Source organism: Condylostylus longicornis, unplaced genomic scaffold (genome assembly GCF_029603195.1).
Source record: "Condylostylus longicornis isolate FDR11 unplaced genomic scaffold, ASM2960319v2 ptg000153l, whole genome shotgun sequence".
In the NCBI taxonomy this organism is placed as follows: Eukaryota; Metazoa; Arthropoda; class Insecta; order Diptera; family Dolichopodidae; genus Condylostylus; species Condylostylus longicornis.
In genome coordinates, this window is record NW_026578121.1 from 438,727 (window position 1) to 466,310 (window position 27,584).

At 21.0% G+C, this 27,584-nt stretch overlaps 1 protein-coding gene across 2 annotated transcripts in view; it reads left to right on the top strand.

Moving 5' to 3' along the window:
- The window catches only part of LOC129615896 (protein gustavus), a 36,596-nt gene extending 19,246 nt beyond the window's left edge, over positions 1 to 17,350 (top strand). Inside the window, exons 1-3 of one of the 2 annotated variants that reach the window (XM_055531306.1) lie at positions 1,388 to 1,518; positions 15,965 to 16,821; positions 16,948 to 17,350. In XM_055531306.1, the coding sequence (XP_055387281.1) occupies positions 1,499 to 1,518; positions 15,965 to 16,821; positions 16,948 to 17,087 (1,017 nt within the window). In that variant the 5' untranslated portion in view covers positions 1,388 to 1,498 and the 3' untranslated portion in view covers positions 17,088 to 17,350. Of the gene's footprint in view, positions 1 to 1,387; positions 1,519 to 15,964; positions 16,822 to 16,947 lie in introns of those variants that run through there. The other variant, XM_055531307.1, reaches the window with a different exon arrangement.
- Positions 17,351 to 27,584: the final 10,234 nt, after the last annotated feature.

Consider the following 27,584-nt stretch of genomic DNA (forward strand, 5'->3'; position numbering starts at 1 on the left):
TTAATATTTAATAGCGCCACTCAGAAAAAAATTAGTTCGTGTGTGTAATTACAAAAATTGTCTTCTGTATTTCACTATAAACACAATGTTAATATGAAAATTTATACATTTATGCAAAGATTATTATATTTTATAATTAATATGAATTATTGATTTTTGCAGAATATTTTATAATTTAAGTAGCTAGTGTATTGAATATTGTAATTTTTTATATAATATATTTTTGAATATTTAGAAAACAACGACAAAAATTATAAACGAATTGAAAAAGTATAGTAGTACCCATCAATCAATAAAATGTACTAAAATTTGTAGTATGTTACATTTATTTTAGTAGCATCACTGTTATTTTGTAATAAATATTGCTGAACAATTATTAAAAGCAACACAACACAACGGCATAAATATTAGTTGTTTCTTGTTTTCCTTTTTTGTTTTTTTTGTTATTTATCAACATAAAATTGTGGAGTGGAGAATAGCGAACGTATATAATGTATATTTTCTGTTTGGGTTTAGTATATTTCTATAACACATAATTAATGTATTTGAATGTTGCTAAATAATATCTACTATGTATATAAACAAATACGTACACATATTTACTCATACACACACACATTTTATTTTATTTACCAAACGCTATGTTTATTAAAAGCAAGAAGAAAAGAAAAAATAAAAAAAAAATAATTGGAAGAAGCCGCCTAAAAAAATTTTACACATTATTTTTACTCAGTCTTCGTGCGTACAACGGAGAGTGACAGTTAAATATTATTGTGTTCAGTTCATTTCAGATTGGAAATTAATTTTTTTTTCTTTTGTTATTTTTCTTTTGTGTTGTAAAGAGTAGTGTGTAAAATTAAATTCATGTTTTTTAAAAATTTAATTTTTATATAAATTTTTTTTTTTTTAATTTCAAATAAAATTCAATACTCTTTATGTTTAAAAAAAAAAAATTATCGAAAAAAAATCTTATTTTATTAAATTTAATATCGTAAAACAAATTATTTTTAATTGAAATTAATTAATCGAAAATAAAAAAAAAAATTAATTTTGTAAAACACAATAAAATTGAAGGAAAGAGAAAAAAAATTTTTAAAATTAAGAAGAAGTTGAACGAACACACAAAATGAGCACTTTTTACAAAAAAAAAAATATTGTGGAAAAAAATCAATAATTAAGAAAAAAAAATTGGTAAAGAAAGAAAAAATGGGGGAAGTAACAAAATATTTAAAAATTTAAAAAAAAAAAACCAGTAGGAAAAAATAAAGTTTAAATAATTTTATGATTGTGTTTTTTTGATTAAAAAATAAATTTATATTTTACAAATTTTGAACAAGAGAGAGAGAAAAAAAAAGAAGGGAATTTTTTTTTAAATCAACGGATATAATTTTTTTATCTCGTAAAACCTTGTATTGTGGTGGCTTTTCTCATAAAGAAAAAAAAGGGGAAATTCATTTTTTTAAATTTTGGATTATAAATTTTTAATTTAATTGCATAAATGGAATTAGCAAAGAAAAGGTAAGCAAATAAAACAGGATATTTTATTTTTTATAAAAAGGAAATTTTCTAAATTATTGAGAACAAAAAGAGTTTTAAGCGCTTTCATGCAGTTACCACACATATAAAAGTATGGCCAAGGCATACTTATAATAATTAAGAAATAATTTTGGGCAGATGGCATTATCAAAAAAAAACTCCAACGAATGTACTACTAAGCCGAAGTCGAAGTCAAATTTAAAATTTTTTTAAACAAGCACTTAAATTATTTCTCACCTCGCATTTACTGTTTTTTTTTTTTTGTTGTTTTTTTCAATTTGAATACCATTTTTGTATGTATGAATGTGTTTAAAGTCAATATTTAGTATACATGTGTTTGTATTATATATGTATGTATGTGTTATAATATGCATTAAAATTGTTCAAAATATAAAATGCTGTAAACCTGCATTTTAAAACTTTTAAATTTTGTCTTTTTTCTTTTCTTGTTTAAGAAAAAAAGAAAAAGGGAATGTTGCAGCGATTATTACAAAAAATTTGTATATATATATATATATATATATATATATATATATTGTTTTAAAGCACATATTAAAATTGTAAAAATAAAAAGAATGAAAATGAGAGGAAACAATAAAAGAAACAAAAAAAAAAGAAACAACGATAGGCTTGGTCGATTGGGGCGACCCTGAACGAACCAAGTATGTGTTTTTTTTTTTTCTGTATAGTTGATGGTATAAAAATAAGTATGTAATATTGTGTTTAAAAAAAAGCGTACAGTAAACTGTACATTCAAATCATCAATATTTCTCCGTCTTGTTAATAATATTTTTGTGTTTTTTTTTTTTTTCGTAAATTGTTTATTAAAAAAACATTCTCTTCTCTCTCTTGCTCTCTTCATATTTTTGGTTTAGTTTATTTTTTTTTTTATTTCTCTTCTCTTCCCATCTTAAATTTTTTTTTTTTATTAACTACATATGTCGGTAATAAATGAAAAATAAAGACTGGACGGACAATTGTATTTTTTTAAAGAAATATAAGTGCGTTTTTTTATGAAATAATGTGCACTCATTTATTCCTTATGTAACACTGTGTATTTATGTTCTTTAAATTTAAATCTTAAAATACTGTTTATTCGAATACATAGTATATACATATGTATGTATCTAGTAAATTTTGATTTATATAATGTAACAAAATTTTAACAGCTGTGAAATATGCACAGTGATGAACATTATATTATGGACATACATATCTATGTCCATTTATTGTAAATATAACGAAATATGTATTAACAATAGTAAATAATATGTAGGTTAATATGTAGGTCGGATATAAAATCCTAAGGGCCCAGACAGCAATTTTTACTTAATTTGTATTTAATATTTGCACAGTATTAAATTTCTATTATTATATATGAGTGAAGTTTCTAAACATAACATGTGCTTGCTCAATTATTCTATATATTATTATATTATTTATTGTATTCTATCTACATATATATATACATATATATCTGCACAATGTTTCCAAAATAAAGGAAAATGTGTCTAATTTCTAAATTTTATATAGAAATAAAAATATATAATTTAATAAAAAGTACTTAGTACTTGTACGAAAAGTACTTAGTGAGTACTTGTAACTCTTTGTTGTATTTATTTTTATATGTACCTATCCCATCACTGGTTTTAATTTAACAACACTTATACTCTCTGTTTTACATTTGATTGTATTTGTGCAATAGCATATGTGTTGTGTTGAGTTTGAATTGTGTGTGGTGAATGGATTTCTTTATATTACACAAATAATATATATATATATATATGAGTTTCCTTGTATATAAATTTAACTATTTTTAACACAAATGTAAGGAACAGATGTTTTTTTTCTTTTATTTTATATACTACTTATGTTATAAATGAATATGCAGGGGAAAGGTTTACGAAAGTTAGTTTAATGTAAGATTTTATATATACACCACACACAATGTATATTCTATATACCATGTATATGTATATATAGATATATTTTTATATATTTACATATTTATAATTGGGTTGCATATGCAATGTAAATAATGTGTAGGAATATAAAATATAAATTTGACTAAACCAAAAAAAAAAAAATTGGAAGTAAGAGGCAAAATTAAAATTAAATACAGAAAAAAAAAATTTATGAATTTAATTTAATGATTGAATGTTTTTATGCATTTTTTTTTTAATTTACAATCTATGTATGTACCTAGTAATTCTGTTTTTAATCAAATGGAGTTTAAAATCTCATTTTTTTTTTTTATCTTAAACTTTAGAATGTTATTGAGAAATTTTAGGATTTAAATTTTGTTTGTCCAAAGTATTTTTGGAATATTAAATAAATTATGTTTTGTACATTTTTAATAAAACAAAGCCGGCAAATACCTACATTAAAAAATTCAGGTAAAACGTATCGTTATAGGCAAACATTGTTATAATCTTTGTATTGTCTAGTAAATAGAAATTTTTTTTAAAAATATTACAACAAATTTACTTTTGACATTAGCCTTTTCATTATTACGGTATATATTAGCAAAAAATGCAGTATATTTGAATTGATAAACAAATCTTGCTTAAATCCAGTTTGTTATAAATAGTTTGTTAATAAATATTCGGAATACTACCTATAGAGAAATTAGAATGACTGGCGGTGCTAAATCGTATGAGCTGTTTTAATTTTATATAGAACAGTCAAAAATATATTGCATATACAACACATTGGGAGCTGGTAGTATTGTGTTTCGCAGTTAGTGTTTTTTGCAGTATTGCGTTTAAGAATTTCTAATATTTTGATATGTGACCTAACTTGTATACCTTTGTTGAAGCTTTTTTTTTTCATAATAAATATTTATTAAAATTATTTGTAATTTACAAATTTACTTGCTTGTGTTCCTCATTTATTTTTCGAATGAGCACGTCTAGGGTTCGGTTCACAAGAAAATAGTATACAATATTAATAATGATAAAAAGTTATACTTAAAATTGAGTAAAATATTATTTGATTTTGATTTAATTTTGATTTAATTTAAGATATTAATGATTTTCTCATAAGGTGCTAATTATGACAAAATGAAAAATAAAAATATTGTTTTTTTTTTTTAACAAATGCTTTTAATTACGGAAATAATTACCAAAACATTTTTATTTTTCTTATTTTTTTTTTTAAATTATAAAATTACCTAACACGATTGTAAAGTTATATATATATATTTTGTTGCTATGTGGATATTGTGTATTTATAAATATGGCAATGAAATAACCTGAAAAAAAATGCCTCTTACTTTTTATAGGTAAATTTTTTTACGATATTAAACATGTACACTAAATGTTTTGCTAAAATATTAAATAAATTTTTTTGAAATAGAAATAATTATGAACATATATATGTATGTATGTACGTATGTTAGAAAAAAATTTAAATAATAATTAATTACATACAAAATAGTTTTAAATTTTTGTTTTAAATATTCAAGAATATTTTCAAAATAGTAGGTAAATAATTAAACATATAGTCAAAGAGCTACCCATAAGTAGTACCACAATGAAATAGCCTGAAAAAAAATGCCTCTTACTTTCTACCCACAATTTGCATATTCTATTCTTTCTACCCACAATTGGCATATTCATCAAATATTCTAATTATCAATTGTAAGTGACGTTTTATTGTTGATTAAGAATCTCAAATTACAATCAGAGTTTCCAGATCAAAACAAAATCAGAGCATTTAAAATTTGGGGCGCCTAAGAATTGTTAGTTTATTTTATTATAAATATGTGGGCATTTATGTAACTACACTTTTTCATCATTATTTTAGTTTAAGCAAGTGAAATTTTTTTTTTCGTTGTCAAAAATTAAATAACAATCACTTTATGATATTATCAATATTTTCGGTATTGAAAATTATTATGGTTATGACTAAGTATTAGATTCTTGTATTAAAATAAATGTATGTACAGGCATATTTATTTGCTGACATTTATTTACAAATAAACTCTTAATTATCGAAACTATTAAAATAATTTGGCTCAGTAACAGAACTACTAAATTAAATTTTCTGAAATATTATGAAATAATTACTATATACCTATATTATAAAGTTTTCGAAAGTTAAAAATGCTACAAAAAACATTCGATAATGTTTATGAAAAAAAAAAATTGTTATTACACCAAAAAAACAAAATAAAAATTAAATTAAGAAATTAAAATAAAATCAATTTTTTTTGTTTTACTGAAAATATTCCATGACCGACAGCTTTATACAAAAATACACTAGGTACCTATTTGAATTTACCTTTTTTTTCTGTTGTTACATTACAAATGGTTTTGCTACTCTTAACCTTTTTGTTATTTATATTTCATGTTATAATGAATAATATGTATTTTTGTTCATATACCTGTATATATATATGTTATAATATACCTAATAACAAATCAAGCTTAAAATCTAACATTAGATAGATCTAATTAAGGTCTGACTAATGATATTTCAAATGAATGATATTAAAAGTACAAGTTTAAGCTGAACCCCGAAGTATAAAATTCATTGTTGTTTCTTTCAGCAACATGTCATAAATATAAAATCTGTTTGTTTCCTCTATGGGCGGTTGTTCCTCATATTATGTCGCCTCAGTTTACGCTGTGGTGAACAATACATCAAGGTACTGTCCACAATTCCTTGTCAAATTTTAGTATTTATTTACTTTATTTTTAAATAAGTTGTTGCAACTTGTTTTACATTTTCCAACGATGCCGAAAATCTCATTTTAATTTGAAATTTTTTATTCATTTGAAATTGTTTGTAATGTTTTGTTTTCTTAGATATTTTTTTTTAATTTTGAAATGAAGTAAAATAAATAAAATTTGAATTTAATGAAATTTCCAAAAAAAAAATTTTAAATTGGTAGGATTTCGAGGAAGTTGAATCCAAAAAGGAAGTCGATATTTAGGCGAAGCAGGCCTGGCCTGATCTTACTAAAATATTTTAAATTTTTTACTATCAAATTTTATAAAACGTACATTAAGTAATTATTTTTTTTTTTTTTCGAATATTTTTAATTGAATTTTAAATAAATTATTATTTTAATAAATCTAAACCATTTTTTAGTAAATTTTTACTTTTCCAAATAATTTTTTTTTCTGCCAAAACTTGTTTTATGTTCTCTTCATGCATTTGATTTAATTTTCCTTTAATTTTTTTCTTAAACGGTTTACAGTTTCCTTTATTAATTTCAATATTACGGATTTATTTTACATATTTTCTTTTGTTATACAAAAAAAAAAAGACTTCTTCAAAACTTTAAAATTTTCAATTTTTTTAATTTAATTTTGTTTGTTGTTTGTTTTTTTTTTAATTCATTGAAAATTTCCTTGAAAATAACCTAAAATAAAATTTTTCCTTCCATTTATAACCTACCTACTGCATAGTTCAAAAAAAAAAATTTTTTTTGACGTTATGGTTTCATTGTACGTAGTATGTACCAAGCTTACATTGTGTTCATTGTTTTGTATGTGATGAAAATGTTAAATTTTTAAATATTTACTGCCCAAGCGTATATATTCGGCATTTACAGGTTACTACTTATACTTACTTACTATTAATGTAAAGAAAATAATATAGTTCATATAAATGTTATAATAATTTACGTTTACAGTAAAACCCGTTTATTCTCTTTTGATTTTTATTAAAATGTACATAGGTAGACAAATAATTTGTGATAAAATGTGCTTTCTTTTTTAAAGTTTTTACTCAATTTAAACAATTCTAATTAGAAATTTTAATATTCCTAAGTGAAACAATTTTAGTATGTATAAGAACATACATATTATATGTTGCTAGAAATTTAGACCATATCCTATATTTTAATTTCTTACAATAATATAAAATGTAAAACTAAATAATTGTGTAGAAATTTTTTTATTCTGAAAATTATTTTTGGGTACGAATTTTTGGTGTCGTAAATATTTTGAGGTCTTCGCTTGATTTAGAGCATGGATGTCAAAAGTGCGGGCCATTTTCTTATTTTGGTGCGGCCCTCTAAAACGAATTGTTAAAATATTATTATGGTTTAAACTGTTTTGATTTTGTTGGCCAAAAAAAATATTTGGTGGCTGTAGTATGAAAAATTATTTGACCAAAAGAAAAATTTATCACTATTAAAATTTGTGTGGAAAGGGCTCCCACTCAACTCCCAGTACTTCTAATAAAAAATAAATAAACGTTTATATACCTTAAAAATTGAATTAATTGTTTTATTTTGTGGCCCTTTTGTCATACAGAATATTGGAAATTGGCCCATAGTTTCAAAAGTCTTGACATCCATGATTTAGAGTATTATTTTTTTGTATTTTCTTCTAATGCACAGTACCAAATATTGCAATTGATTTTTCCAATAAATATGATGTTTAGATATGAAGATGGAAGAGACATAAATACTATAAATAGACTATTATAAACCTACTGTTTGAATGGTAGTAAATTTTTTGTTTCATATTTTTAATTAAAATAAAATTGAAATACTAGTGAAAATTAAATATCAAAGTAAAACGTTAATGAAAATATAAAACAAAATGAAATTCCAGTTTGGAATTCCGTGAACTTAGATAATATTTAAATTTATCTGAATTATTTATTACTTTGCTTTCGATTTTGAGTTTGTTGAGTGTGCGTTCAGAGTTAACACTATTGATTTAAATGTTTTAGAAATAATTTTCTAATGCTAAAATAATTTTTTGAATTTTAATTGAAATTTCTATAAAATTCTTAATTAATTTTCACTTTTTTGATTACAAAAACATAAAAGAAAAATTTTTAACATAAATTTTGTTTGTTTTATCATTAAAATTAATAAACAAATTTTCAAGATTATTTCAAAATTAAAATACAACCGCATGATTATTATCAATTCGACAATAATTACATATATTTTATTTTAAAAAAGTTTTTACTGTATAACAATATTAAAAAAAAATAAATATCACTGACATTAACCAAAAAACCTCAATCTACATACTTGTATGATTGTTTTATTATTATGCAATTATATTCTTATTACTTTGCTTATTGTTATTTTTTAAATAAATAAAACAGAATTTTTTTTCCATTTTTTTTTATAACTTTGAAATTTTGTTTAATTTTTACTTTAATACTCTACTACTTACTATTTACATTTATGTATACATACATATATAATATTATTTAACTCTGATGGCTTATACTAGGTTTGACCTTTGTTCGTTTGGGTGAATAAAAAATTGCTAAATTGCGATTATTAGCATTGTAACAAAATATATATATTTACTTATATTTACATAAATATATATATATATATATATATATGGTATGAATGAATATATTTTAAATCACAAAATTGTAATGAAAGACGAAAACACAAAAAAAAAAAAAAAAACGAAAGCCTTCATATCAAAATTTTCAAAGTTTTTCAAAAATTCGTGATAAAATTAATATTTTGTCAATGTAATTTTCGTTAACTCTTCATACGTATACAGTTTTGTATAATATTAAAATATAATATTTAAACAGCAACGAAAATAAATAACAAATTTGTAACTAATTTTTTTTTTTTTGTATTCTTATTTTTGTACACTAAAATTTTGTACATAATATTGTGGCACTACTATTAAATTACTGTAACAGTGTATTCGATTATAATTTGAGTTTTGATTATTACTTTCATATTTTTAATAAAATATTTACTGTCCAAGTGTTTTTTTACATTCAAAATATATTTTTTTTTTGTATTTATCCTTAAATGTGTATTGTAATTAAATAATTTTTGTAATGTGCTACTATATAAGTGAGTGTACTATTTTGTCATACTAAAAATTTCTCAATTATTTCGCAATTAATGATCATCGCATACATATACAAAAATTATTTTTAAAATATATAAGTGTTCTCTATTGCTCTCATATAATATTTATTTATTTATTTTTTTTAGATAATTAACTAGTAGTTAGAAGTGACATCATCAATTATTACAAAAAAATTTAAAATAATATTAGTTACAATCATATTACTATGTCAAATAAATAATAATTTATAATAGTATGTGTGTGACGTAAGTGACTTTTAAATATGTAATGTACATATGTCAAAATTATTAGAAAACAAAAATTTTTTTTTTTTAATATTGAATGATCTTATTTGAGTACCTTAAATAAAGAAGAGTAAAAGAGAATTGTTTTTGATTGCAGTAATTGCAATTGATTTATTTGCCTAAAATGTGAACGAAATTAATTTCAATTTTAATTGTAGAATAGATTTTTTTTGTATGATGATAATTGGATGAATTTTATTCATATTTCCGAGAATTGCTTTACAAAATATTAATTTAATTTTTATTAATATTATTTATTATTTTATTAAATATTTTTATACAATCAATTTATGATTAATTAATAACTACTTAGTAGTTGTTTTGTGGGTGTGTTCAATAAACCAAAAAATTGAGAAATTCAATGAGATTTTAGTAAAAAATTATTTAAAAAAATTTTTATGATAAAAAAAAATTAAATTTCGCAACATCTTGTTCATTTTATTGAGTTATTTATTTAATTTTAAAATAATCGAATTTGGATTGAGTTTTTCAAAAAAGAAAAAAATAAGTGTAATGTTCGTCCGTCCGTGACTAGAACATTGTTTCAAACAATATCTTTAAAATTTTGTACTTTTTCTTACACGAAAGTTTAAGAATAACAAAATAAACTATTGGAAAATTTTACAAAATTTATAAATATTTTTATAGAAATTATAAAACTTTATTTAATTTTTACATAAATTCAATTTGAAGTTGTACTTGATCTTCATTTAGTTAATAATTGCCATTTATGTTTGAACTTCCGGCAAAAATGCCATTATTCTGCTTAAATTTGTATTTTTTAAATTTTAAAATTAGTTTTATATTAAAAATATACGTTAGTTTAAATCATGTTTAACATTAATTAACGTCAAACATTAATTTTTATTCTTAATTTTAGAATCAATCAATTTCAATTATAAAAATATTTTAAACTAAAATAATCTGTTTAAAATTGGTGAGCAAATTTATTTTCTGTTAGATGGGGGTGGAAAAAATGTTTAAAGACCGTGCGGAGCCGGAAAAACAATTACATAAAGTATTGCAAATATATTGAGTAAAGTTACAAATTTTCTTCGCTAGAGGAGAAAATTTGCAATTTTCTCTATTTATTCAAACAATTTGGCTTACTAACGTAAATTTCATTAACAGTACTTTGAAAACCTCATTTATTTTTCATATTGTTCAACAATAACAAATGTGAAGCAACTTGTAACTTAATTTCGTTCCCTTCAAGTTCAACAAAACGGATGGTTGAAAGTGACATATCTGAGTCCATTTTATATAAATGAAATAAATACTGCATTTAATATAACTACGATTTATAACTATTATAAATATTGTTATAGTATTGTTATTACAACTATTATAATTTCTGTTATAATTTATAACAGAAATAAATATTGCATTTAAAATAACTACGAACTATAATACTATGATATTATTTGCCTTATAATATAAATGCATAATTATTTTCCTGTCCAACTACTTATGTAAGTTTCAATTCCAATTATTAAAATTATAATTACTTTGTAAATTAAATTGAAATTGCAAATGGACTTAGAACACTTTCAAAATAAACCAATCCAAGTTTTATTTGATTCGATTGAATTGTGATTTTTTGATTGCATTCAAATATTTTAAATAAAATAAATTTTAAAATAAATTATAAAAATAATACGGAACGAAAATTACAATTTTTCATAAAAAAAAAAAAAAATATGGAATTTTAATAAATTACTCATATTTATTTTTATACCCATAGACTTAAATAAAATATAGATAAATAAATTTAAATATAAATTTATGCATAAATGTAATGAAAAGTAAAAAGTGAACGAGCGTGCATACCTAGTTGTTGTTTATTAAGCCCACTGAAAAAAAAACCTATCATATTCATAAATATGTTAAAATAATACCTGTATGTTTGTTTGTATGCATAAGTGTGTTCGAATATAAATAATTGTATAAGATGGAAAAAACAGAAAAAAAAAAACTACTTGCAATATTTATTTTTTTTTTTCGCTGATTAAGGAAACTAGTAAAATTGTATGTTTATATGTATGTACGTATTTGTACACACACACAACATTTATACCTGATTTTTTCACTTTTTATTTTATGATTTTTTTTTTTTTTCATTAAAAATAAAACGAGTTAAAGCTGTCGTCTGACCTTGAGAAACCGTCGATGATTGTGCGTTTGAATTTTTTTTTTCTTTTTCTTTTTAATTTTCAAACAAAAATTCATGTTTATAAATTGCGACAGTAAATGGCATAATTAAAAAAAATAAAAATTCAAAAATGAAATAGCAAAAAAAAAATTTTCTATTTTTGCTAATTTTAAGAAATCTTGTCTAGCTGGGATGGAGTGAATGAAATTTTTATTATTGTGTGCATTATAAAAAACACAGCGAAGAAAGAGAGAAAGAGACAGAAAGAAAGAATAGCAAAAAAAAAGCAAAACGAAATTAATATTTTAGGTAGGAAGGCAATGCTTTAAATTTTTATTTTCATTTTTTTTTTGTATTTCTTTCTCTATTTATTCAAACAATTTGACTGACTGACTAAATTTTCATGTCTGCATAACTATTGTACGCATTCGAAATTGATAAAATGTAGATATACGAAATGTCTGTTTTGAGTTTTATATACTTTTAACCTTGGCATATTTTTTTTTTATTATTATTTTTTATTTGCGTGTCTTTTGTGTAACTAATAAAATAATTTTGTTTCATTATTGCCATTTCATATTTTTTGCCACCTTGTTTTTATTTCTTCTCTTTTTTTAACTGATTTAATTTATAATACACACTCTGTCAGCACAGCAGTTTATTTAATATCATAAAACATTTTTTCTTTTGTTTTTTTTTTTTTTTGCGAATAGGAAGTGCGTAGAGGAAAACTGTAAATCTAAAATTTTGAAAATTTACTTCTCTTTGTTATTTTTTTTTCTCAACTATTTTTGTTTGTCTTTTCAAATTTTTGTTTGATTTATGGTGTGAACATTAAAAAAAAATTTCGCAAACACTTATAACTGTCTTATAAATAATATAAAGAGCGTAAGTTATTGCAAATATAATTTTGATAGAATGTAAATCTGAAATTAGTAATGCCTCTTAAACATACTAGATCAAAAGTTACAATTTATCAATTTGGTTAAAAAACAATTCTTGATAATTCTACCTAGTATTTTAGAACGTATTTAGTTGCGACTATGGACTTTGAAAGAACTTTTACTCCTTCTTCTATTTTTATTATTTCCGTATACTTGCACATATATACACATACAAATATTAGTAATATTATTAACTCAAATTAAAAATTATAATAAAAATCATTTACCATTTTAATATCGAAAATTAAAATGAAAATAAAATTTCGGTGTTTAAACACCTAAAAAGAAATGAAATGATTCAAGATTGTTCCTTTGAATTAAAATAATGAAAAAATGTTACAAATAAAAAAAATTAAGATGTAGCTATCAATTAAAAAGCGCAACAAGGATTTGAAAGAAAAGCAGAATTTACGAGAACGAACAAAAATAAAATTTAAATGAATTTTTTTTTCACTCCATCCCTGTGCTTGTTCTATACTAAATAGTAAATAAACATTGTTTTCATAATTATTACCACACACAAACTGCATGGTATAATATAAAATTTTCGGATATTTACAGTAGCGAACAAAAACAAAAAAAAAATTAAGAGAACAAACAAAAAAAAAAACACATTCATTGTTTATAATTTTTTCGGAAATAAGTTTCAGAAATTTTCAATATTCAATAGGTACCTATTAGAATTATTTTTATACGGGCAATAGGTATATTCCTCTTCCTCTATGATGTTTGCTGTTACTTGATAATGTTAACTACTACATGATATTATAACCGATTTGATATTTCACTAAATTATTAATCTAAGTGAGAGTTTTCTGCTAGTTAGTTGCATGCTACCGATGTAATCTGCATGTTAGTACTATTATTATAAGAAGAAGGGAAAATGGGGTATTGAATGGGTTCCTATACATTTAAACATAATATTTTTAATGTTAAAATTTTAATGTGCTTAATGCATTGGGACTTATGTAAGTCTTCATACAAAATCCGTTCGATAAATCTAAACGGCAAAATCATTAAACATAGCTTGCTCGAAAATTACAGTGCTGTAATTTTTCGAACGAGTGCTGTAATTAAATAGAAAATTATTAGATATTGGAGAATAAATCGAGTATGGTTACAAATTTGCCAGATATGTATGGAAAAATTTATAAAATTTGGAATTTTCAATACATGTCTGAATTATCAAAGATCCTCTAACTCTCGAATTGCATTTAAATGTCATAAAATTTTAATTTGCTACTGGCTGTACGGTTTCCATATAAACTCGTATTTAAAAATAAAATTAGGTTTTATTTTTTTAATTTCTTTACAAATGGCGGTGTATTTTTTTTTTCTTGTATACAAATCGGAAATGAAATAAAAAAAATTTATTTTTTTTTATATAAAATAAAAGCGATCTCACTAAATATCATTAAATATTATTCACTTTCATGTTATACATATGGGGTACCTAAAAAAAAAAAACATAAAAATTATGTATTTGTAACAATTTTTGGTTTTTTTTTTTTATTATTGCAATAATCGCGCGTTACTGTAGTTTCAACAACAAAGTGATTTTCTAACCCACCAAATCTTTCGTATACACAGTAATTGTTGTACTACTTACTGGTTTTTTTTTTTTAAATATTTCAGTAATCAAGAAAACCAGTTTTACTTAACTTTTTTTTTTCTTTTCTTATTTTTTCTTTAACAAAATATTATGTCACGCTTTAATAAGAGACAGAAAATAAAAATTCAGTGTTTTGCCTTTTTTTTTTTTTAACTTAATAGTGGAGTATTTTATAAAATATTTAATGACGATTATTTTAAAGAGAAAAAGATTTTTTAATAGTTTTGTTAGAATTTAGTTTTTTTAGTACTTTGATCTTTTTTTAAAATTTTAATTTTAAATTAGTGAAAAATATGTTTGTAAATAAAAATGTGTGCGTAAAAAATTATTTTAATTTCTTTTTTAAAAATTTGGTGACATTTAAATTAATAAAAAAAATTCAATTTCGAAACGTGAGACGAAATTAGCAGCCTTTCGTTCTGAGAAATTAAATTCCATTCGTAGAAATTCGGAAAATTACGAATGTCATGTTGTCTATTTCGAATTATAAAAAAAATTTTGCTCCGAATCTTCGTGTTAGAGTTTAATCATAAATTACATATGTTTGTAGTAAAAATAAATGTCAAAATGGTGTACGACAGTAATAATCAAATATTGTAATTGGCAATTATTTAAAGAGAAGGATCGTTTTAAATTTTTAAGTTTTGAATTTTTTGTATGTTTTCTATTGTCTCTCTTCTTATATCTCTACGAGAGAGTAGATTTGTGATGACCATTCAAAAGTCTATGTCGTGGTTCAGTTCGTAATTCGTAGGATTCTACGAGTGAAATTCGTTATAGAGCTGTAAATTTTGCATAATTTATAAATAAAGCAAACTACATACTTACATTTACTACTTAGTTATTAGTGTAATGTGCACAATTACAATTAAATTTTTTGACTTACTGTGGCCAGCCTGCATGAATATTTTTTTTAAGAAAATAAACCAATAAAATGGCGTTTCTTAAAGAAAATACTGAAGTTTTTAGGTCGGTCATTTTAACAATTTAATTTTTTTTAATTTCTTAACTTTGTTTATCCTTTTAAAAGATTTTTATTTTTAATAGTCGTAGAGAATTCTTTTTTTCCTATAAGTAATAAATTTTTTTTTTAATCTTAAGTATAAAAGAAAAACTGATGCGTTTCAAATTAAACTAGTTGAATGTTATTAAATTTTATCCTTTCGTCTTGCATCCTCTATTTGATGTTTGGGAAAAAAAAAATTTAATTTGAAATTTTTTTGTGTAAATCCTTTTTTACGACGTTTATTTTGTCTAAATTGTAGAAAAGAAATTATATGTATATAAACACACACATATGTAAATGAATTAGGGTTGAAAACAAAAAACAGTTTATAAATAATCTCACCTCAAATGAAAATCAAAATGGAAATCAACCCCAAAATATTAGAAAATTTCAAAATGGAAGATGTTTTTTGCGTTTCACAAATCGGATATTTTATTATGTTACATTTTCTTTTTATATAAATCTACATACATACATAAAACTTTAAATTAAAAAGGGATAAAATTTTTACTTATGTATATTTTTTTTGATATAATAATTAAGTTTATGCATTTATGATTTTATTTTTAATTCTTTCTAAAAATTTTTTTCCCTTTTATTTCAGATATAAGGGTGGTAGAGGACCGGTTTTAAGATCTAGCGATCGACGTCGTCCTCAAACAACTTCAACATCTCCAGTATCACATCGTGTTATGTTATCACGTTTATCATATCAAGTAGCAATATTAGACCAAAGAAATACAAGAAGTAGAAGTGGTTATAATATGGGTCAAAAAAATAGTGGTGGAGTTAAATCGGTAAGCCGTGATACACCGGCAGCATTTAAACCAGTTATACCAAGAGAATTGGCAGCTGATTTTACAAGACCAGCTAGATTAGATATATTATTGGATATGCCAATAGTAACACGTGAAACACAATTAAAATTTTCATGGAATGGTGAAGATAGATCATTAAATATATTTGTTAAAGAAGATGATAAATTAACATTTCATCGGCATCCAGTAGCACAAAGTACAGATTGTATAAGGGGGAAAGTTGGTTTTACAAAAGGTTTACATGTATGGGAAGTATATTGGCCAACACGACAACGTGGTACACATGCTGTTGTTGGTGTTGCAACATCAGAAGCAGCATTACATTCTGTAGGTTATCAAAGTTTAGTTGGTTCAACAGATCAAAGTTGGGGTTGGGATTTAGGTAGAAATAAATTATATCATGATTCTAAAAATTGTGCTGGTATTACATATCCAGCAATATTAAAACAAGATGAAGCCTTTTTAGTACCAGATAAATTTTTAGTAGCACTTGATATGGATGAAGGTACATTAAGTTTTATAGTTGATGGTCAATATTTAGGAGTTGCATTTAGGGGTTTAAAAGGAAAAAAATTATATCCAATAGTATCAGCTGTATGGGGTCATTGTGAAATTACAATGAAATATATAGGGGGATTAGATCGTAAGTAACATATTATAATAAAAAAATTATTCAATTCAAATTTTTTAGTTTTACAATTTTATAACAAAATTTTATATTCTTTTAATTAAAATTTTATTTATTTTGTTTTTTGTTTTTTTTTTTTAGCTGAACCATTACCACTTATGGATCTCTGCAGACGTGTTATACGTCAAAAAATAGGACGAAATCATTTAGAAGAACGAATTCAAGAACTGCAATTACCTCAATCAATGAAAACTTATTTACTTTATAGAGATCGTAGATAATAATATGTTTGTCGTCGCCGTTGTCTGATATAAAAGCAATGTGTATGAATGTTTAATTTTATTTTTTTTATTTTAATTTTAAACAACAAGATTTTCGCGGTAATAATAATTATAATTATACATATATTTAATACTAGTTTTTATAAATACATTATAAAACACACAAATAAACAAAAAAAAAAAACAAAAATTAAAAAGAAAAAAAAAAAATATTAAATAACATCGAAAGAAAAAAAAGAAACACAAAAATAATATAAAAAATTTTAAAAGACACAAAAATCTCGTAGATATTTCAGCTTTTTTTAAAAAAACACAATTGTAAATTAATTTTAAAAATTTTATTTTAATTTTAAAACAAAAAAATCTTCTAGGAAACTTTTTTTTTTTTTCCTAAAAAATTATACAAAATTTTAAACAGGGTACGCATTTTAAATAGAACGTATTTTAGAAAGTATTTTGATTTCCTTTTATTATTTCCATATGATTTAATTAAAGAAAGAGTTCAAAAATAGCAATATACAAAATTTAATTATAATACACGAAATTATTCAATAAAAAAGATATAACTGATTCATTATTTTTAATTTTATATAAAATTTTATAATTATTTTTTCTTACAAAATAAAAGAAATGATTTTTTTTATAATTTCTTATTCTTATTATCTAATTTGACAAATACTATCCTTTTTGGTAAATGTAAACTAAATTGAATCGAACATAATCTACCCGTGTGTTCTGTTAGTCGAAATACCTGATATGATGGCTTTTTATTCAAAAATCTCATAATCTTTTTCAGTATATAAAATTAAATCCGAAATTCTAAATTATATACTAAAAAAAAATAAAATTCTCTTCAATACTGTCCCATCATCTCAAGTGATACGATTATCAGAATATAGACGAATATTTTATTGTATTAAAGTTTTAATTTAATATCGACTGTAAAAATCAATAAAAGAATTTTTAAAATTCTTGCTTCCTTTTTAAAAACAGACACACTCACCTCAATGGTCGATAATTTTGCATTCAAGTGTTAATTTAGTACGCAAAACGAACTTAATTTATTGTAATATAAATTCATATTTTATTAGTATTTATTTTATAATTTAAATTTAATAAAGATTAATGTTTAATTTTGATAACAGATCATTTCCATTTTATTGATCTAATAAAAATAATAACAAAAATAAAATAAAAGTTTTCCATTAGTTTAAAAAAGTTATTTTTTTATAATATAAAACAAAAATAAAAATTATGAAAAACTAATCAGTTATATCTTTTTTATTTTGTATTGAGATTTAATTTAAATATTTTTCATTATTATGACCAATATTTATTAATAATTCCTATTATTTTTTTTTTTTATTGTATAAAATTTATTTTTATACAATCATTTTTGCATGTTTATATTTAAGAATTATAAAATAAAAATAAAATTAATATTTAATATTTGTAAATTTTCTTTTCAAATTAGTTTTCAATTTATTCTTAATTGATAATGTTCAGTTTAAGTTAAAAACAATGATCTGCAGAATTTTCTAAATTTTTTAAATATTTTATGTTAATTTTATTTTTATTGTATCAATTGATGAATCATTTGCCATTTGCCTCTTAATAGGCAAAAAAAATGATTTTTAACTATTTTTATTTTGTATTTTAGTTTAAGCAGAAAAAATTATAAAATTTTAAAATTGTATTATGGAAAGATAGAAGAATATCAATAACAAAAAAAGAAAACAAAAAATTAAAAATTTTAACTTCAGAAATGATGTATATGCAAAATTTGGAAAATGCAAATATAAAGAAAATTGTCAATGATAAAACAATTATAAATAATATTCCTGCATATTGTACACAAAATATGCATTAATTAATATTATATAATTAAATATCTTTCTTTTGAAAAAGCAAAAAAAAAATATAAACAATTTAAGAAAACGAAATAATTAAATTAAATAAATAATATATACATATATTTAGTTATATATTAATTATATACCAAAATTAAATTAAATGTATAGTTATAAAATAAAATAAAGAAAAAATAAGAAAACAAATTTTTACAAAAATTAAGAAAATTGTGACAAAATTATTAGAAATCGCTTCCCTTTTGAAAAAAAAAAAATTAAATTAACGCACACATTAAAAGATGTGCATTGTATTGTTTTCTTCTTTTTTTTTTTCTTTTTTTTTTTAAATAAATTATAAACAAACAAATATTTAATATTGTAATAAAATAAAAAAAAAAACAATAATGCCAAAATAAGAGAAAATTTTATAATTTTGTATTTTGCTTCAATTCTTTAGCAGTAAATTTTTTTATATTCTTCATACTGCAACAGTTTGTAAATTTTCTTGTTGTTCAGATATTTAATAAAATCTAGAAAAAACAAAGAAATAGAAACTAATTAATTTTAACTTTTGAGTATAATAAAAACGATATTAAAATAACATATTTAAAGCGCAACACTTACACAAAGTACTTGAATATCAATCCTTATTTAGTGTGATTGTTGGTCTAAACTTCTAAAATAACATCGGTTTTTTTTAACAATAATATACTTGATATTTAAAAGCTATTATGTTTGTTAATTTATCAAAATTTTTTATTTAAATTTTACAGTGCTTTGAGATACATATTGCTAAAATATGCTGAAAATTATTATTTGAAATTCTAAACTTAAAATCTCAATATTTTTCATTAATATTCCATCACTTTATATGATGAATTTTCGAGAATATGAATGATTTTCTTATTGCTAAAATTAGGTGATCTCTACTAATTAATTGTATCAATTTAAATTTATAATTTTCCAATTTTTGAATTATTAATTTCACTTTTAACAATTTCGGTTCAAATAAAATTTATTTGCATTTAATTTTAACAGCTAAAGAAGAATTCATTTGTTTTGCCATTAATATTATTTTTATAAAAATATAAATACAAAATAAAAACAATTAATTATTAAACTCAACAAACATTATAAATTTAAAGGAAACAATAACATCAATTAAAAAAGAAAAACATTATCAAATCTATATTAAACTAAAAAAATGTTTGCCTTTTTGATAGAAAAAAAAAAATTTATAATTAATTACAAAATAAAATAATATAAAAAAAAAAGAAACAAATTTTTGAAATAAATAAGAATTATATAACTATATAAAAAAATATATTAAAAAAAGATTTTTAAAATATATAATCAAAAAAATATATAATAAAATATACATGCATTCATATTTAGCTATATATTTTTTAAAAATAATTAAGAAATTCATCTGAAAAAAAAATAAACTCAAAAAGTTCAGTATAATTTGATTTGATTTGTTTTTTTGTTTTCTATTAATCGCATAATTTTTAACAAACGCTGTATTAAAGCCCAAAATATTTCAATCAAAACAACACACAAATAAGAATATATTATATATGTAGATTTATAAAATAAAATTAAAAATATACTTATAGTTTTATTATTATTATTATTATTATTATTATAATTATATTTTTGCAATAATGAATGCTCTATTATTTGAGCATAAAAACATATTCATATATATTTAAAAATATATTATATTTTTTTTTTATTACTCGTAATAATAGCTAAGCAATCTCTTAACATTCTTAAATACTTTTAATATTTTCGTATTATGTACTTGTTTTCCAACAAATTATATCAAGTTATGGCAATTTTTTATAAGTCGTTTTAATAAATTCTTTAAAATTAAATAATCTAATAGAATGAAAATAATTTAACAATTAAAGTAACTTAATTGTATATTAAAAATAAAAAACTAATTACTTTTATAAAATTTTAATTTTTCATAAATCGCATAAGATATAATCGATAATGTCAAATATCAATCAACAATAATTGTATCAGATGGCCACTAATCGAAAATTAACTTTTGCATGCAATCGTTTGATTGACAACTGTTTTAGCAACAATTTTATTTTTAATTTTAATATTTTTAGTTAATTTTATTTACTAAAATTAACTTATACTATTTAAAATTTTCTATTCTATTCTATACAAAAAACAAAAATTGCTATTAAATATTTTTTTATTACAAAAATACCGGCAATTAATTGAATTATTAATTACGTGGCATTTGTTTTTTTTTTTTGCATTATCGATTACACACTACAAATGCAGGCATACTCTGTTGCAAATATTAAATGTTACAATGCTTTCATTAACTGCTGCGACATATCGATTAAGATGCAAAAGAATTCAACGGACATTTTATTTACATTATAAATTAAATCTTATTAATTAATTTAATAAAAATAACAGAAACGTTTAACCGTGCAATTTATCTTGTGTGGAAAACTATACTTATTATAATTTTATTCTTGTTTACTTGCTTACTTGCTCTGGCTATATTTTCAAATAAATCCATTCTTTGTTTTTTTTTTCCATTGAATATCAAAAAAAAAAATTTATAATTCAATTTTTATAAATTTTTTGTTTTTTTTTTTAAATTTAATAATGTATAATATCAGTGTAAAAAAAAATCTGTGATTTCTGTATTTCAATATTAATTTACTAAAACAAATTAAAATAAAAAAATAAAAAAAACGAAAGATTTCAGTGCTGCATCACAATTTAAGTTCTTATAAATTCATGATTAAAATAAAGATTTTAAAATAAAAACATTTTATAATATATTTTAAGTTTTCAGAAATATATAATTAACATTTTACGGCCTTTTTTTCGTAATATACATAATATATATATACATGATTGTACAATGAGATTTAATTAATATTAATGGCCAGATTTATTTTATACATATACAAATTTTTTTTGTTTGTTTTTTTTTCTAAAATAATTTTTTAAGTGCTAATTATTTACTAGCTTTACAAAATAGTTTTTTTTTTTTTTTTTTACTACTACTACTAATTCTTGTATTATATAATTTATATAAAATAAAATAAATAATTAAATAAATAATATAAAAAATTGTTTTGTTTGTTTAAAATGAAAAAAATAATGACTGACAATTTTTAAAAGAAATAAAAAAAACAAGGCAAAATTTATGCAATTTAAATTACAAATCTTGCATATATAAATTAATAAAAATATTAAATTTAAATAATATATAAATGTAAATGCAAATTTAATAATATTTGTATGCCCTTAAAACAATATAACGAATAATAATTAATTATGAAAAAAAAAAATGTTACATAAAATTTAATAAAAAAAAAAAATGAATTTTATGTTTTAAGGTTTGTAAATATATAAAATTATTAAAAAATTATAAATAATTAAACAACAAAAAAAAAAAAAAAACATACATAAATCTAAATAATATTATTTCTTTTTTTAGAAAACAATAAAATCTCATTTTTATAAGGAAATTAAATAAAATAAAATTAAAATAAAAAATTGAAACAAAAAAAAAATAAATGATTTTACCATAGTTATATAGAATATATAAATAATATTATTAAAATATTATGCGTGATTATATTTTATATTTTAAGTTTATATTTTTTTTTTATATTTTATTTTAATATAACATCCAAAATTAATGTGTATTAATTAAGAATAAGTTTAAAAAATAAATAAAAAATAAAAAAAACATATTTTTTGAGATTTATTTTAATGCTTATATATATATATATATATATATATATATATATGAAAATATATAAAAAAAAATAAAAATATTTTTTCGCTTTTTTGTAATTTTTTTTTTTTTTTTTATATACATATGTATTATTTTAAATATTTTTTTAATTTTTTCTAATTTAGGGAACACTGCCACTTCATTATGTTTTTTTTTTTTTTTTTTTTAATAATTAATAAATAAGTTTCTTTTTTAATTAAAAATACAAAGTGTAATTTTCCAATTTAATATAAATATATATAGAACAAGTAAAATAAAATAATTAAATCAATTAATATAAATGATTTCTTCTTCCAATTTAAAAATGAAAACAAAAAAAAAACAAGATTGTTCAAACTTTAAGTCGAAGACAATAAATATTATTTAATATAATTATTTCATTTATTTTTTTTTTTCCAAAAATTTGTTTATAATAATTTAAATGAAGTGAATAAATTTGCAACAATAATTTTTCCTCATTCTTGAAATTATTTTTTGCAATTTACAAAATTTAATGTTTAATTTCAAATTTTATTTTGTATTTACAAAAATATATACTTTAAATTTCAGATCAAAAAATTCAGAATCTTTTAAGTTATATAAATAATTTTTGCCCGTATTTTTTTTTTTTTTCCAAAATTTCAGTAGGCACAAATTTTGTAATTTTGTCGGGAGGCACAAATTTTATAATTTTGTCAATTTAAAAAAATTTCTTTTTATAAAATATTGAATCAAGTTGCAAAATAATATTTTTTACATTTCAAGATATTTATTTTTAAAACAAAAATAAAAAATAAATGAACAGAGAAAAAAGTGTGCGTTTTAAAGTTTGAAAAATAAAATTAAATATAAAAATAAAAAAAAAAAAAAATAAAATTTTTTTTTTTTGCTAATTCGAAATATATTGAATAATGTAATTTTAAGTTAAATTCAAAAAAAAAAAAAATAATAATTTATAATAAATATTAAATATGAATGATTATAATAAGTGAGGAAAGTGTTTAAAATACAAAAAAATTAAATTTAAAATTATCATTTATCGGAAAAAGATATTTGAAACAAATAAAATAAACTTTCCATTTCCTCTTTTATTTTTAGAAAAAATAAAATTAAACAAAAAAAAAAAAACAAAAACCAACCGTACAGATTTATATTAGTATAGAAAATATTATGCATTACAATTTTTTCTTATATAGGACTTGTAACACACACACAAAAAAAAAACACAAAAAAAAAAGTACATTTTATATTTATAGTTTTATATTTTAAGTTCTTTTTTATTTTTGTTCTTTATAAACATTATTAAAAAAAAAGAAACAAAACAAAATTAAATTTAAAGTAGAATAATTTTTAAATTAGCCTAATTTTTTTTTGTACGGAAAAATTAAAATATTAAAAAAAAAATATTTAATTTGAATAAAAATGTAATCGATTGATGAAAAGAAAATAAAAAAAAAAAATTAAAAAAAAAAAAAAACAAAAACAAAACAAAATTGAAAAAATAAACAAAACAAATATTGTGTAATAAAAAATTTAATTATAAAAAAAAAAAAAAAAAAAAATTTGTTTTTCTTCTTTCTTTTTTATAATAATTATTAATAATTAAGCAAATTTCTGTACTCTTTTTAGATTGCCTCTCAAAATGGATTTAAATGGTGCAAGTATATCCTTCAGGTGGCCCTATTGCAATAAAAAGATTTGCCAAACCGAAAATTCCTGATGAACGTAAAGTTTTTATAAATTTTATTTTGAATGAATCATTTTGACTTTGGGCTTGGATATAATCGGAAAGTAATCAAATTCAGCATCGATATGTAATAGATTTTGAGTTGTTAATAATTTCAATACCAATACCAAACACCAAAAACCATATATGATCTTGAAAGTATCCTAAAATGCAAAATAATATGGCATCAGTAAGATTATAATGCATCACATTAGTATAACATCAGCAACGTTTTTTTGCATCGACGCTGCATTGATGCAATATTTCGATTACTTTCCGATTATTCCTTTTTTCGGTATTTCAGTTTTTAATTAGATTTGACTTGCAATATGTTTTTTATTGAAGAACTGCAAATTTTAAAGTATTTGTTTGCATGCATGTTCTCATGCTGCAAATAAAATTTTGAAAAAAAAACTTTAACATATGAGCAGTTTAAAAAATTTCATTGCGAAAAGTGTTTTTTAACCATTTTAAAATGTCGGACATTAAAGATTTACTGAAGTAAATTGTTTAAATTTTTTAGTTGATTTGAAATTTTATCTTTTTTTTTCATTTGAAATAAATTCGCGCTCCTTTTTTTTAAATTCTTTATCTGACTTTAATTCTTTATTTGTGCATCACACAAAAATGGTAGCGTCATTCTTTGTAGTACTTCAAATATTGCAAAAAAAAAAAAACGTTTTTAGTTCTGATTAAGAAGTTCCAATATATCATGTAGTACCGAAAAAGCCCTTTTTATTTTCTTTTATTTTTTCCTATTAAATCCTATTTGCGGAATTTTAGAAGCACAAACTACTAAATGAAATAGACAAATAAGCTTATTGTGCATAACCGCATTCTTAAATTTGTTGAATTCTCTTGAACTGGGGAAATCGCTTACATTTGGTAATATGTGTTAGAAAACGAATTTATTGGACAATTTTTTAAACGTAATTGCAGTTTCCTTCTATTTTAAAAGTAAACTATTACAATAAAATTCTTTATACCTTGTTGAATTCGCGTATTATTCAATATTTTCAACATTTCATTTATTCGTCATATTTTTGATTGAATTTACAACGAAATTAAATGAGCTTGGCATTTATATAATACTCTCGCATTCGTGAATTTACCATTGATGTCATTAAATTAACTCAATGTCCTCTACATATAATGCAAATATGTTGACCGTGCACATTTTACCGTCCAACTGAGAAAAAATAAATGAGTATCAAATTATACATCATGAATTCGAATAATAAAAAAAAAAAACAAAATTCGATTCAATAAAAGGAGAAAATCTTAATTAAGAAAATTGTATATGAATTCAATTGAAAAATGAACAATTCTATTTTGAAAGTGAATTAATTAAAAAGGTATGCGTATTAAAGTATCACTCATTTATAATAATCCGCTAGCCCTCATATAATTTAAAAAGTCAGATTTACTATGAATATTTCAAACACATATAATATTAAAATTCAAAATTTGTTACACCATAAACTAAATTTAAAAGTGCAAAACAAAATTTCACATTATTACAATTTGTATTAAAATGGGAATGACAAAGTTTATGGCAACAATATACATAAACATAAATATTTTTTTAAGATAATTTGAAGGCGTTGCATATTAGCAAGTGACACACAATAGTTTTCTAATAATTTTTTAGTCAAAGGTCAGAAGGACAGTATTCGCGATAGCATTATTGATTATTGAAATTTTGAAATCAGCGATTCCTACTTGCTTATGTTACTATACTCAATATATCATATAAACTGAATTCTGTGACATAATCGAAAATTTGTATTTTTATTTAAAAAAAAAAATTATTGAAATATTCCAAAAAAATACTTTCTATTATTTTTATAATTTCTGAAACCAGTTCGAAAAAAAATCAACATGTTATTAGAATAACCGCAAGAAAAAATTATGTATTTTATTCCATAGTGAAGTACGTAAATGTATACTTAAAGATTATAAACCTACATTAACTTAACTTTCATAATTATTGTATGTACTTGACGTTTAAATTGCTAAATATAAATTGACATTAGCTTCAAACTCTTATATAGTATGGTATGACTTTGACTGCTTTTTTAATCATTTTTTTTTGTATAATTTAACATCATTATTGTAGCCTAATTGTATAGTAATACAGTATTATTACTGCAATAAATGTCAAGGATATTTTTTGAATTGGTATGAATGACAATTTCGTTATTTGAATCAAACAATTATACAAATGCATTTTAAAAATTATAATTAAATTTTAAAAAAAATATGAATTTTTTCGAAAAAATTAATATTTTTATTAAAAAGATAATTGTAATAATAATTGCATTATATTCTTTTTATATATATATAATGTACTTATTGTATATAATTACAAAATGTGTGATATATACACATACATGGCCAAGACAATTTTATAATACACAAAAGTACATAATAACCCCACCACTTCTATATATAAATTAGATCAAAAACCTCTTTTATTTAATAAATTAAAATTTTAAAATTAGTTTCCTCTCTTTTCTTCTTCATCTTTTTTTTTTGTTATATTTAGTTTCAAAATTTGACGTTTCCGGTTTTAATAGCATGCCCAACATTCAAATCTAATATACATATGTAAGTTTTCTAGAAATTAGAAAAAAAATACATTATTTTCATTGAAATTTTATTTTTCCCACAAAACTTTATAAAAATATCTCCCACCTTACATACATAAAAACAGAATATAATTATGAATTATAACATTATTATAAACATACACATACATATATATATTACATACAAAAAACATAATTATATCCTTTTTGTTTTTAATATATAATTTTAATATATAATAAAACAAAAGAAATTTTCTCCCGAATCTAATTAAAATATAATTTTGTATAACACTTTAATATTACAATATTATAAATTATTTTATACAAGAAGGCATACACATGTGTACATACATGTGTCCATAGATATATATAGGTACTATTATTACATACTATTCTTTACATTTTGTATTCTTATATATATATATGTATATGTTTAAAATAAATATTTTACATTTTTGCTTTTATATTTTTATACATCCGTATTTTAATAGTTTCCCTGTAATAAATTTTTTTTATACATAACGGCACATATACTATTATAATATCTATTATATAATATGAAGG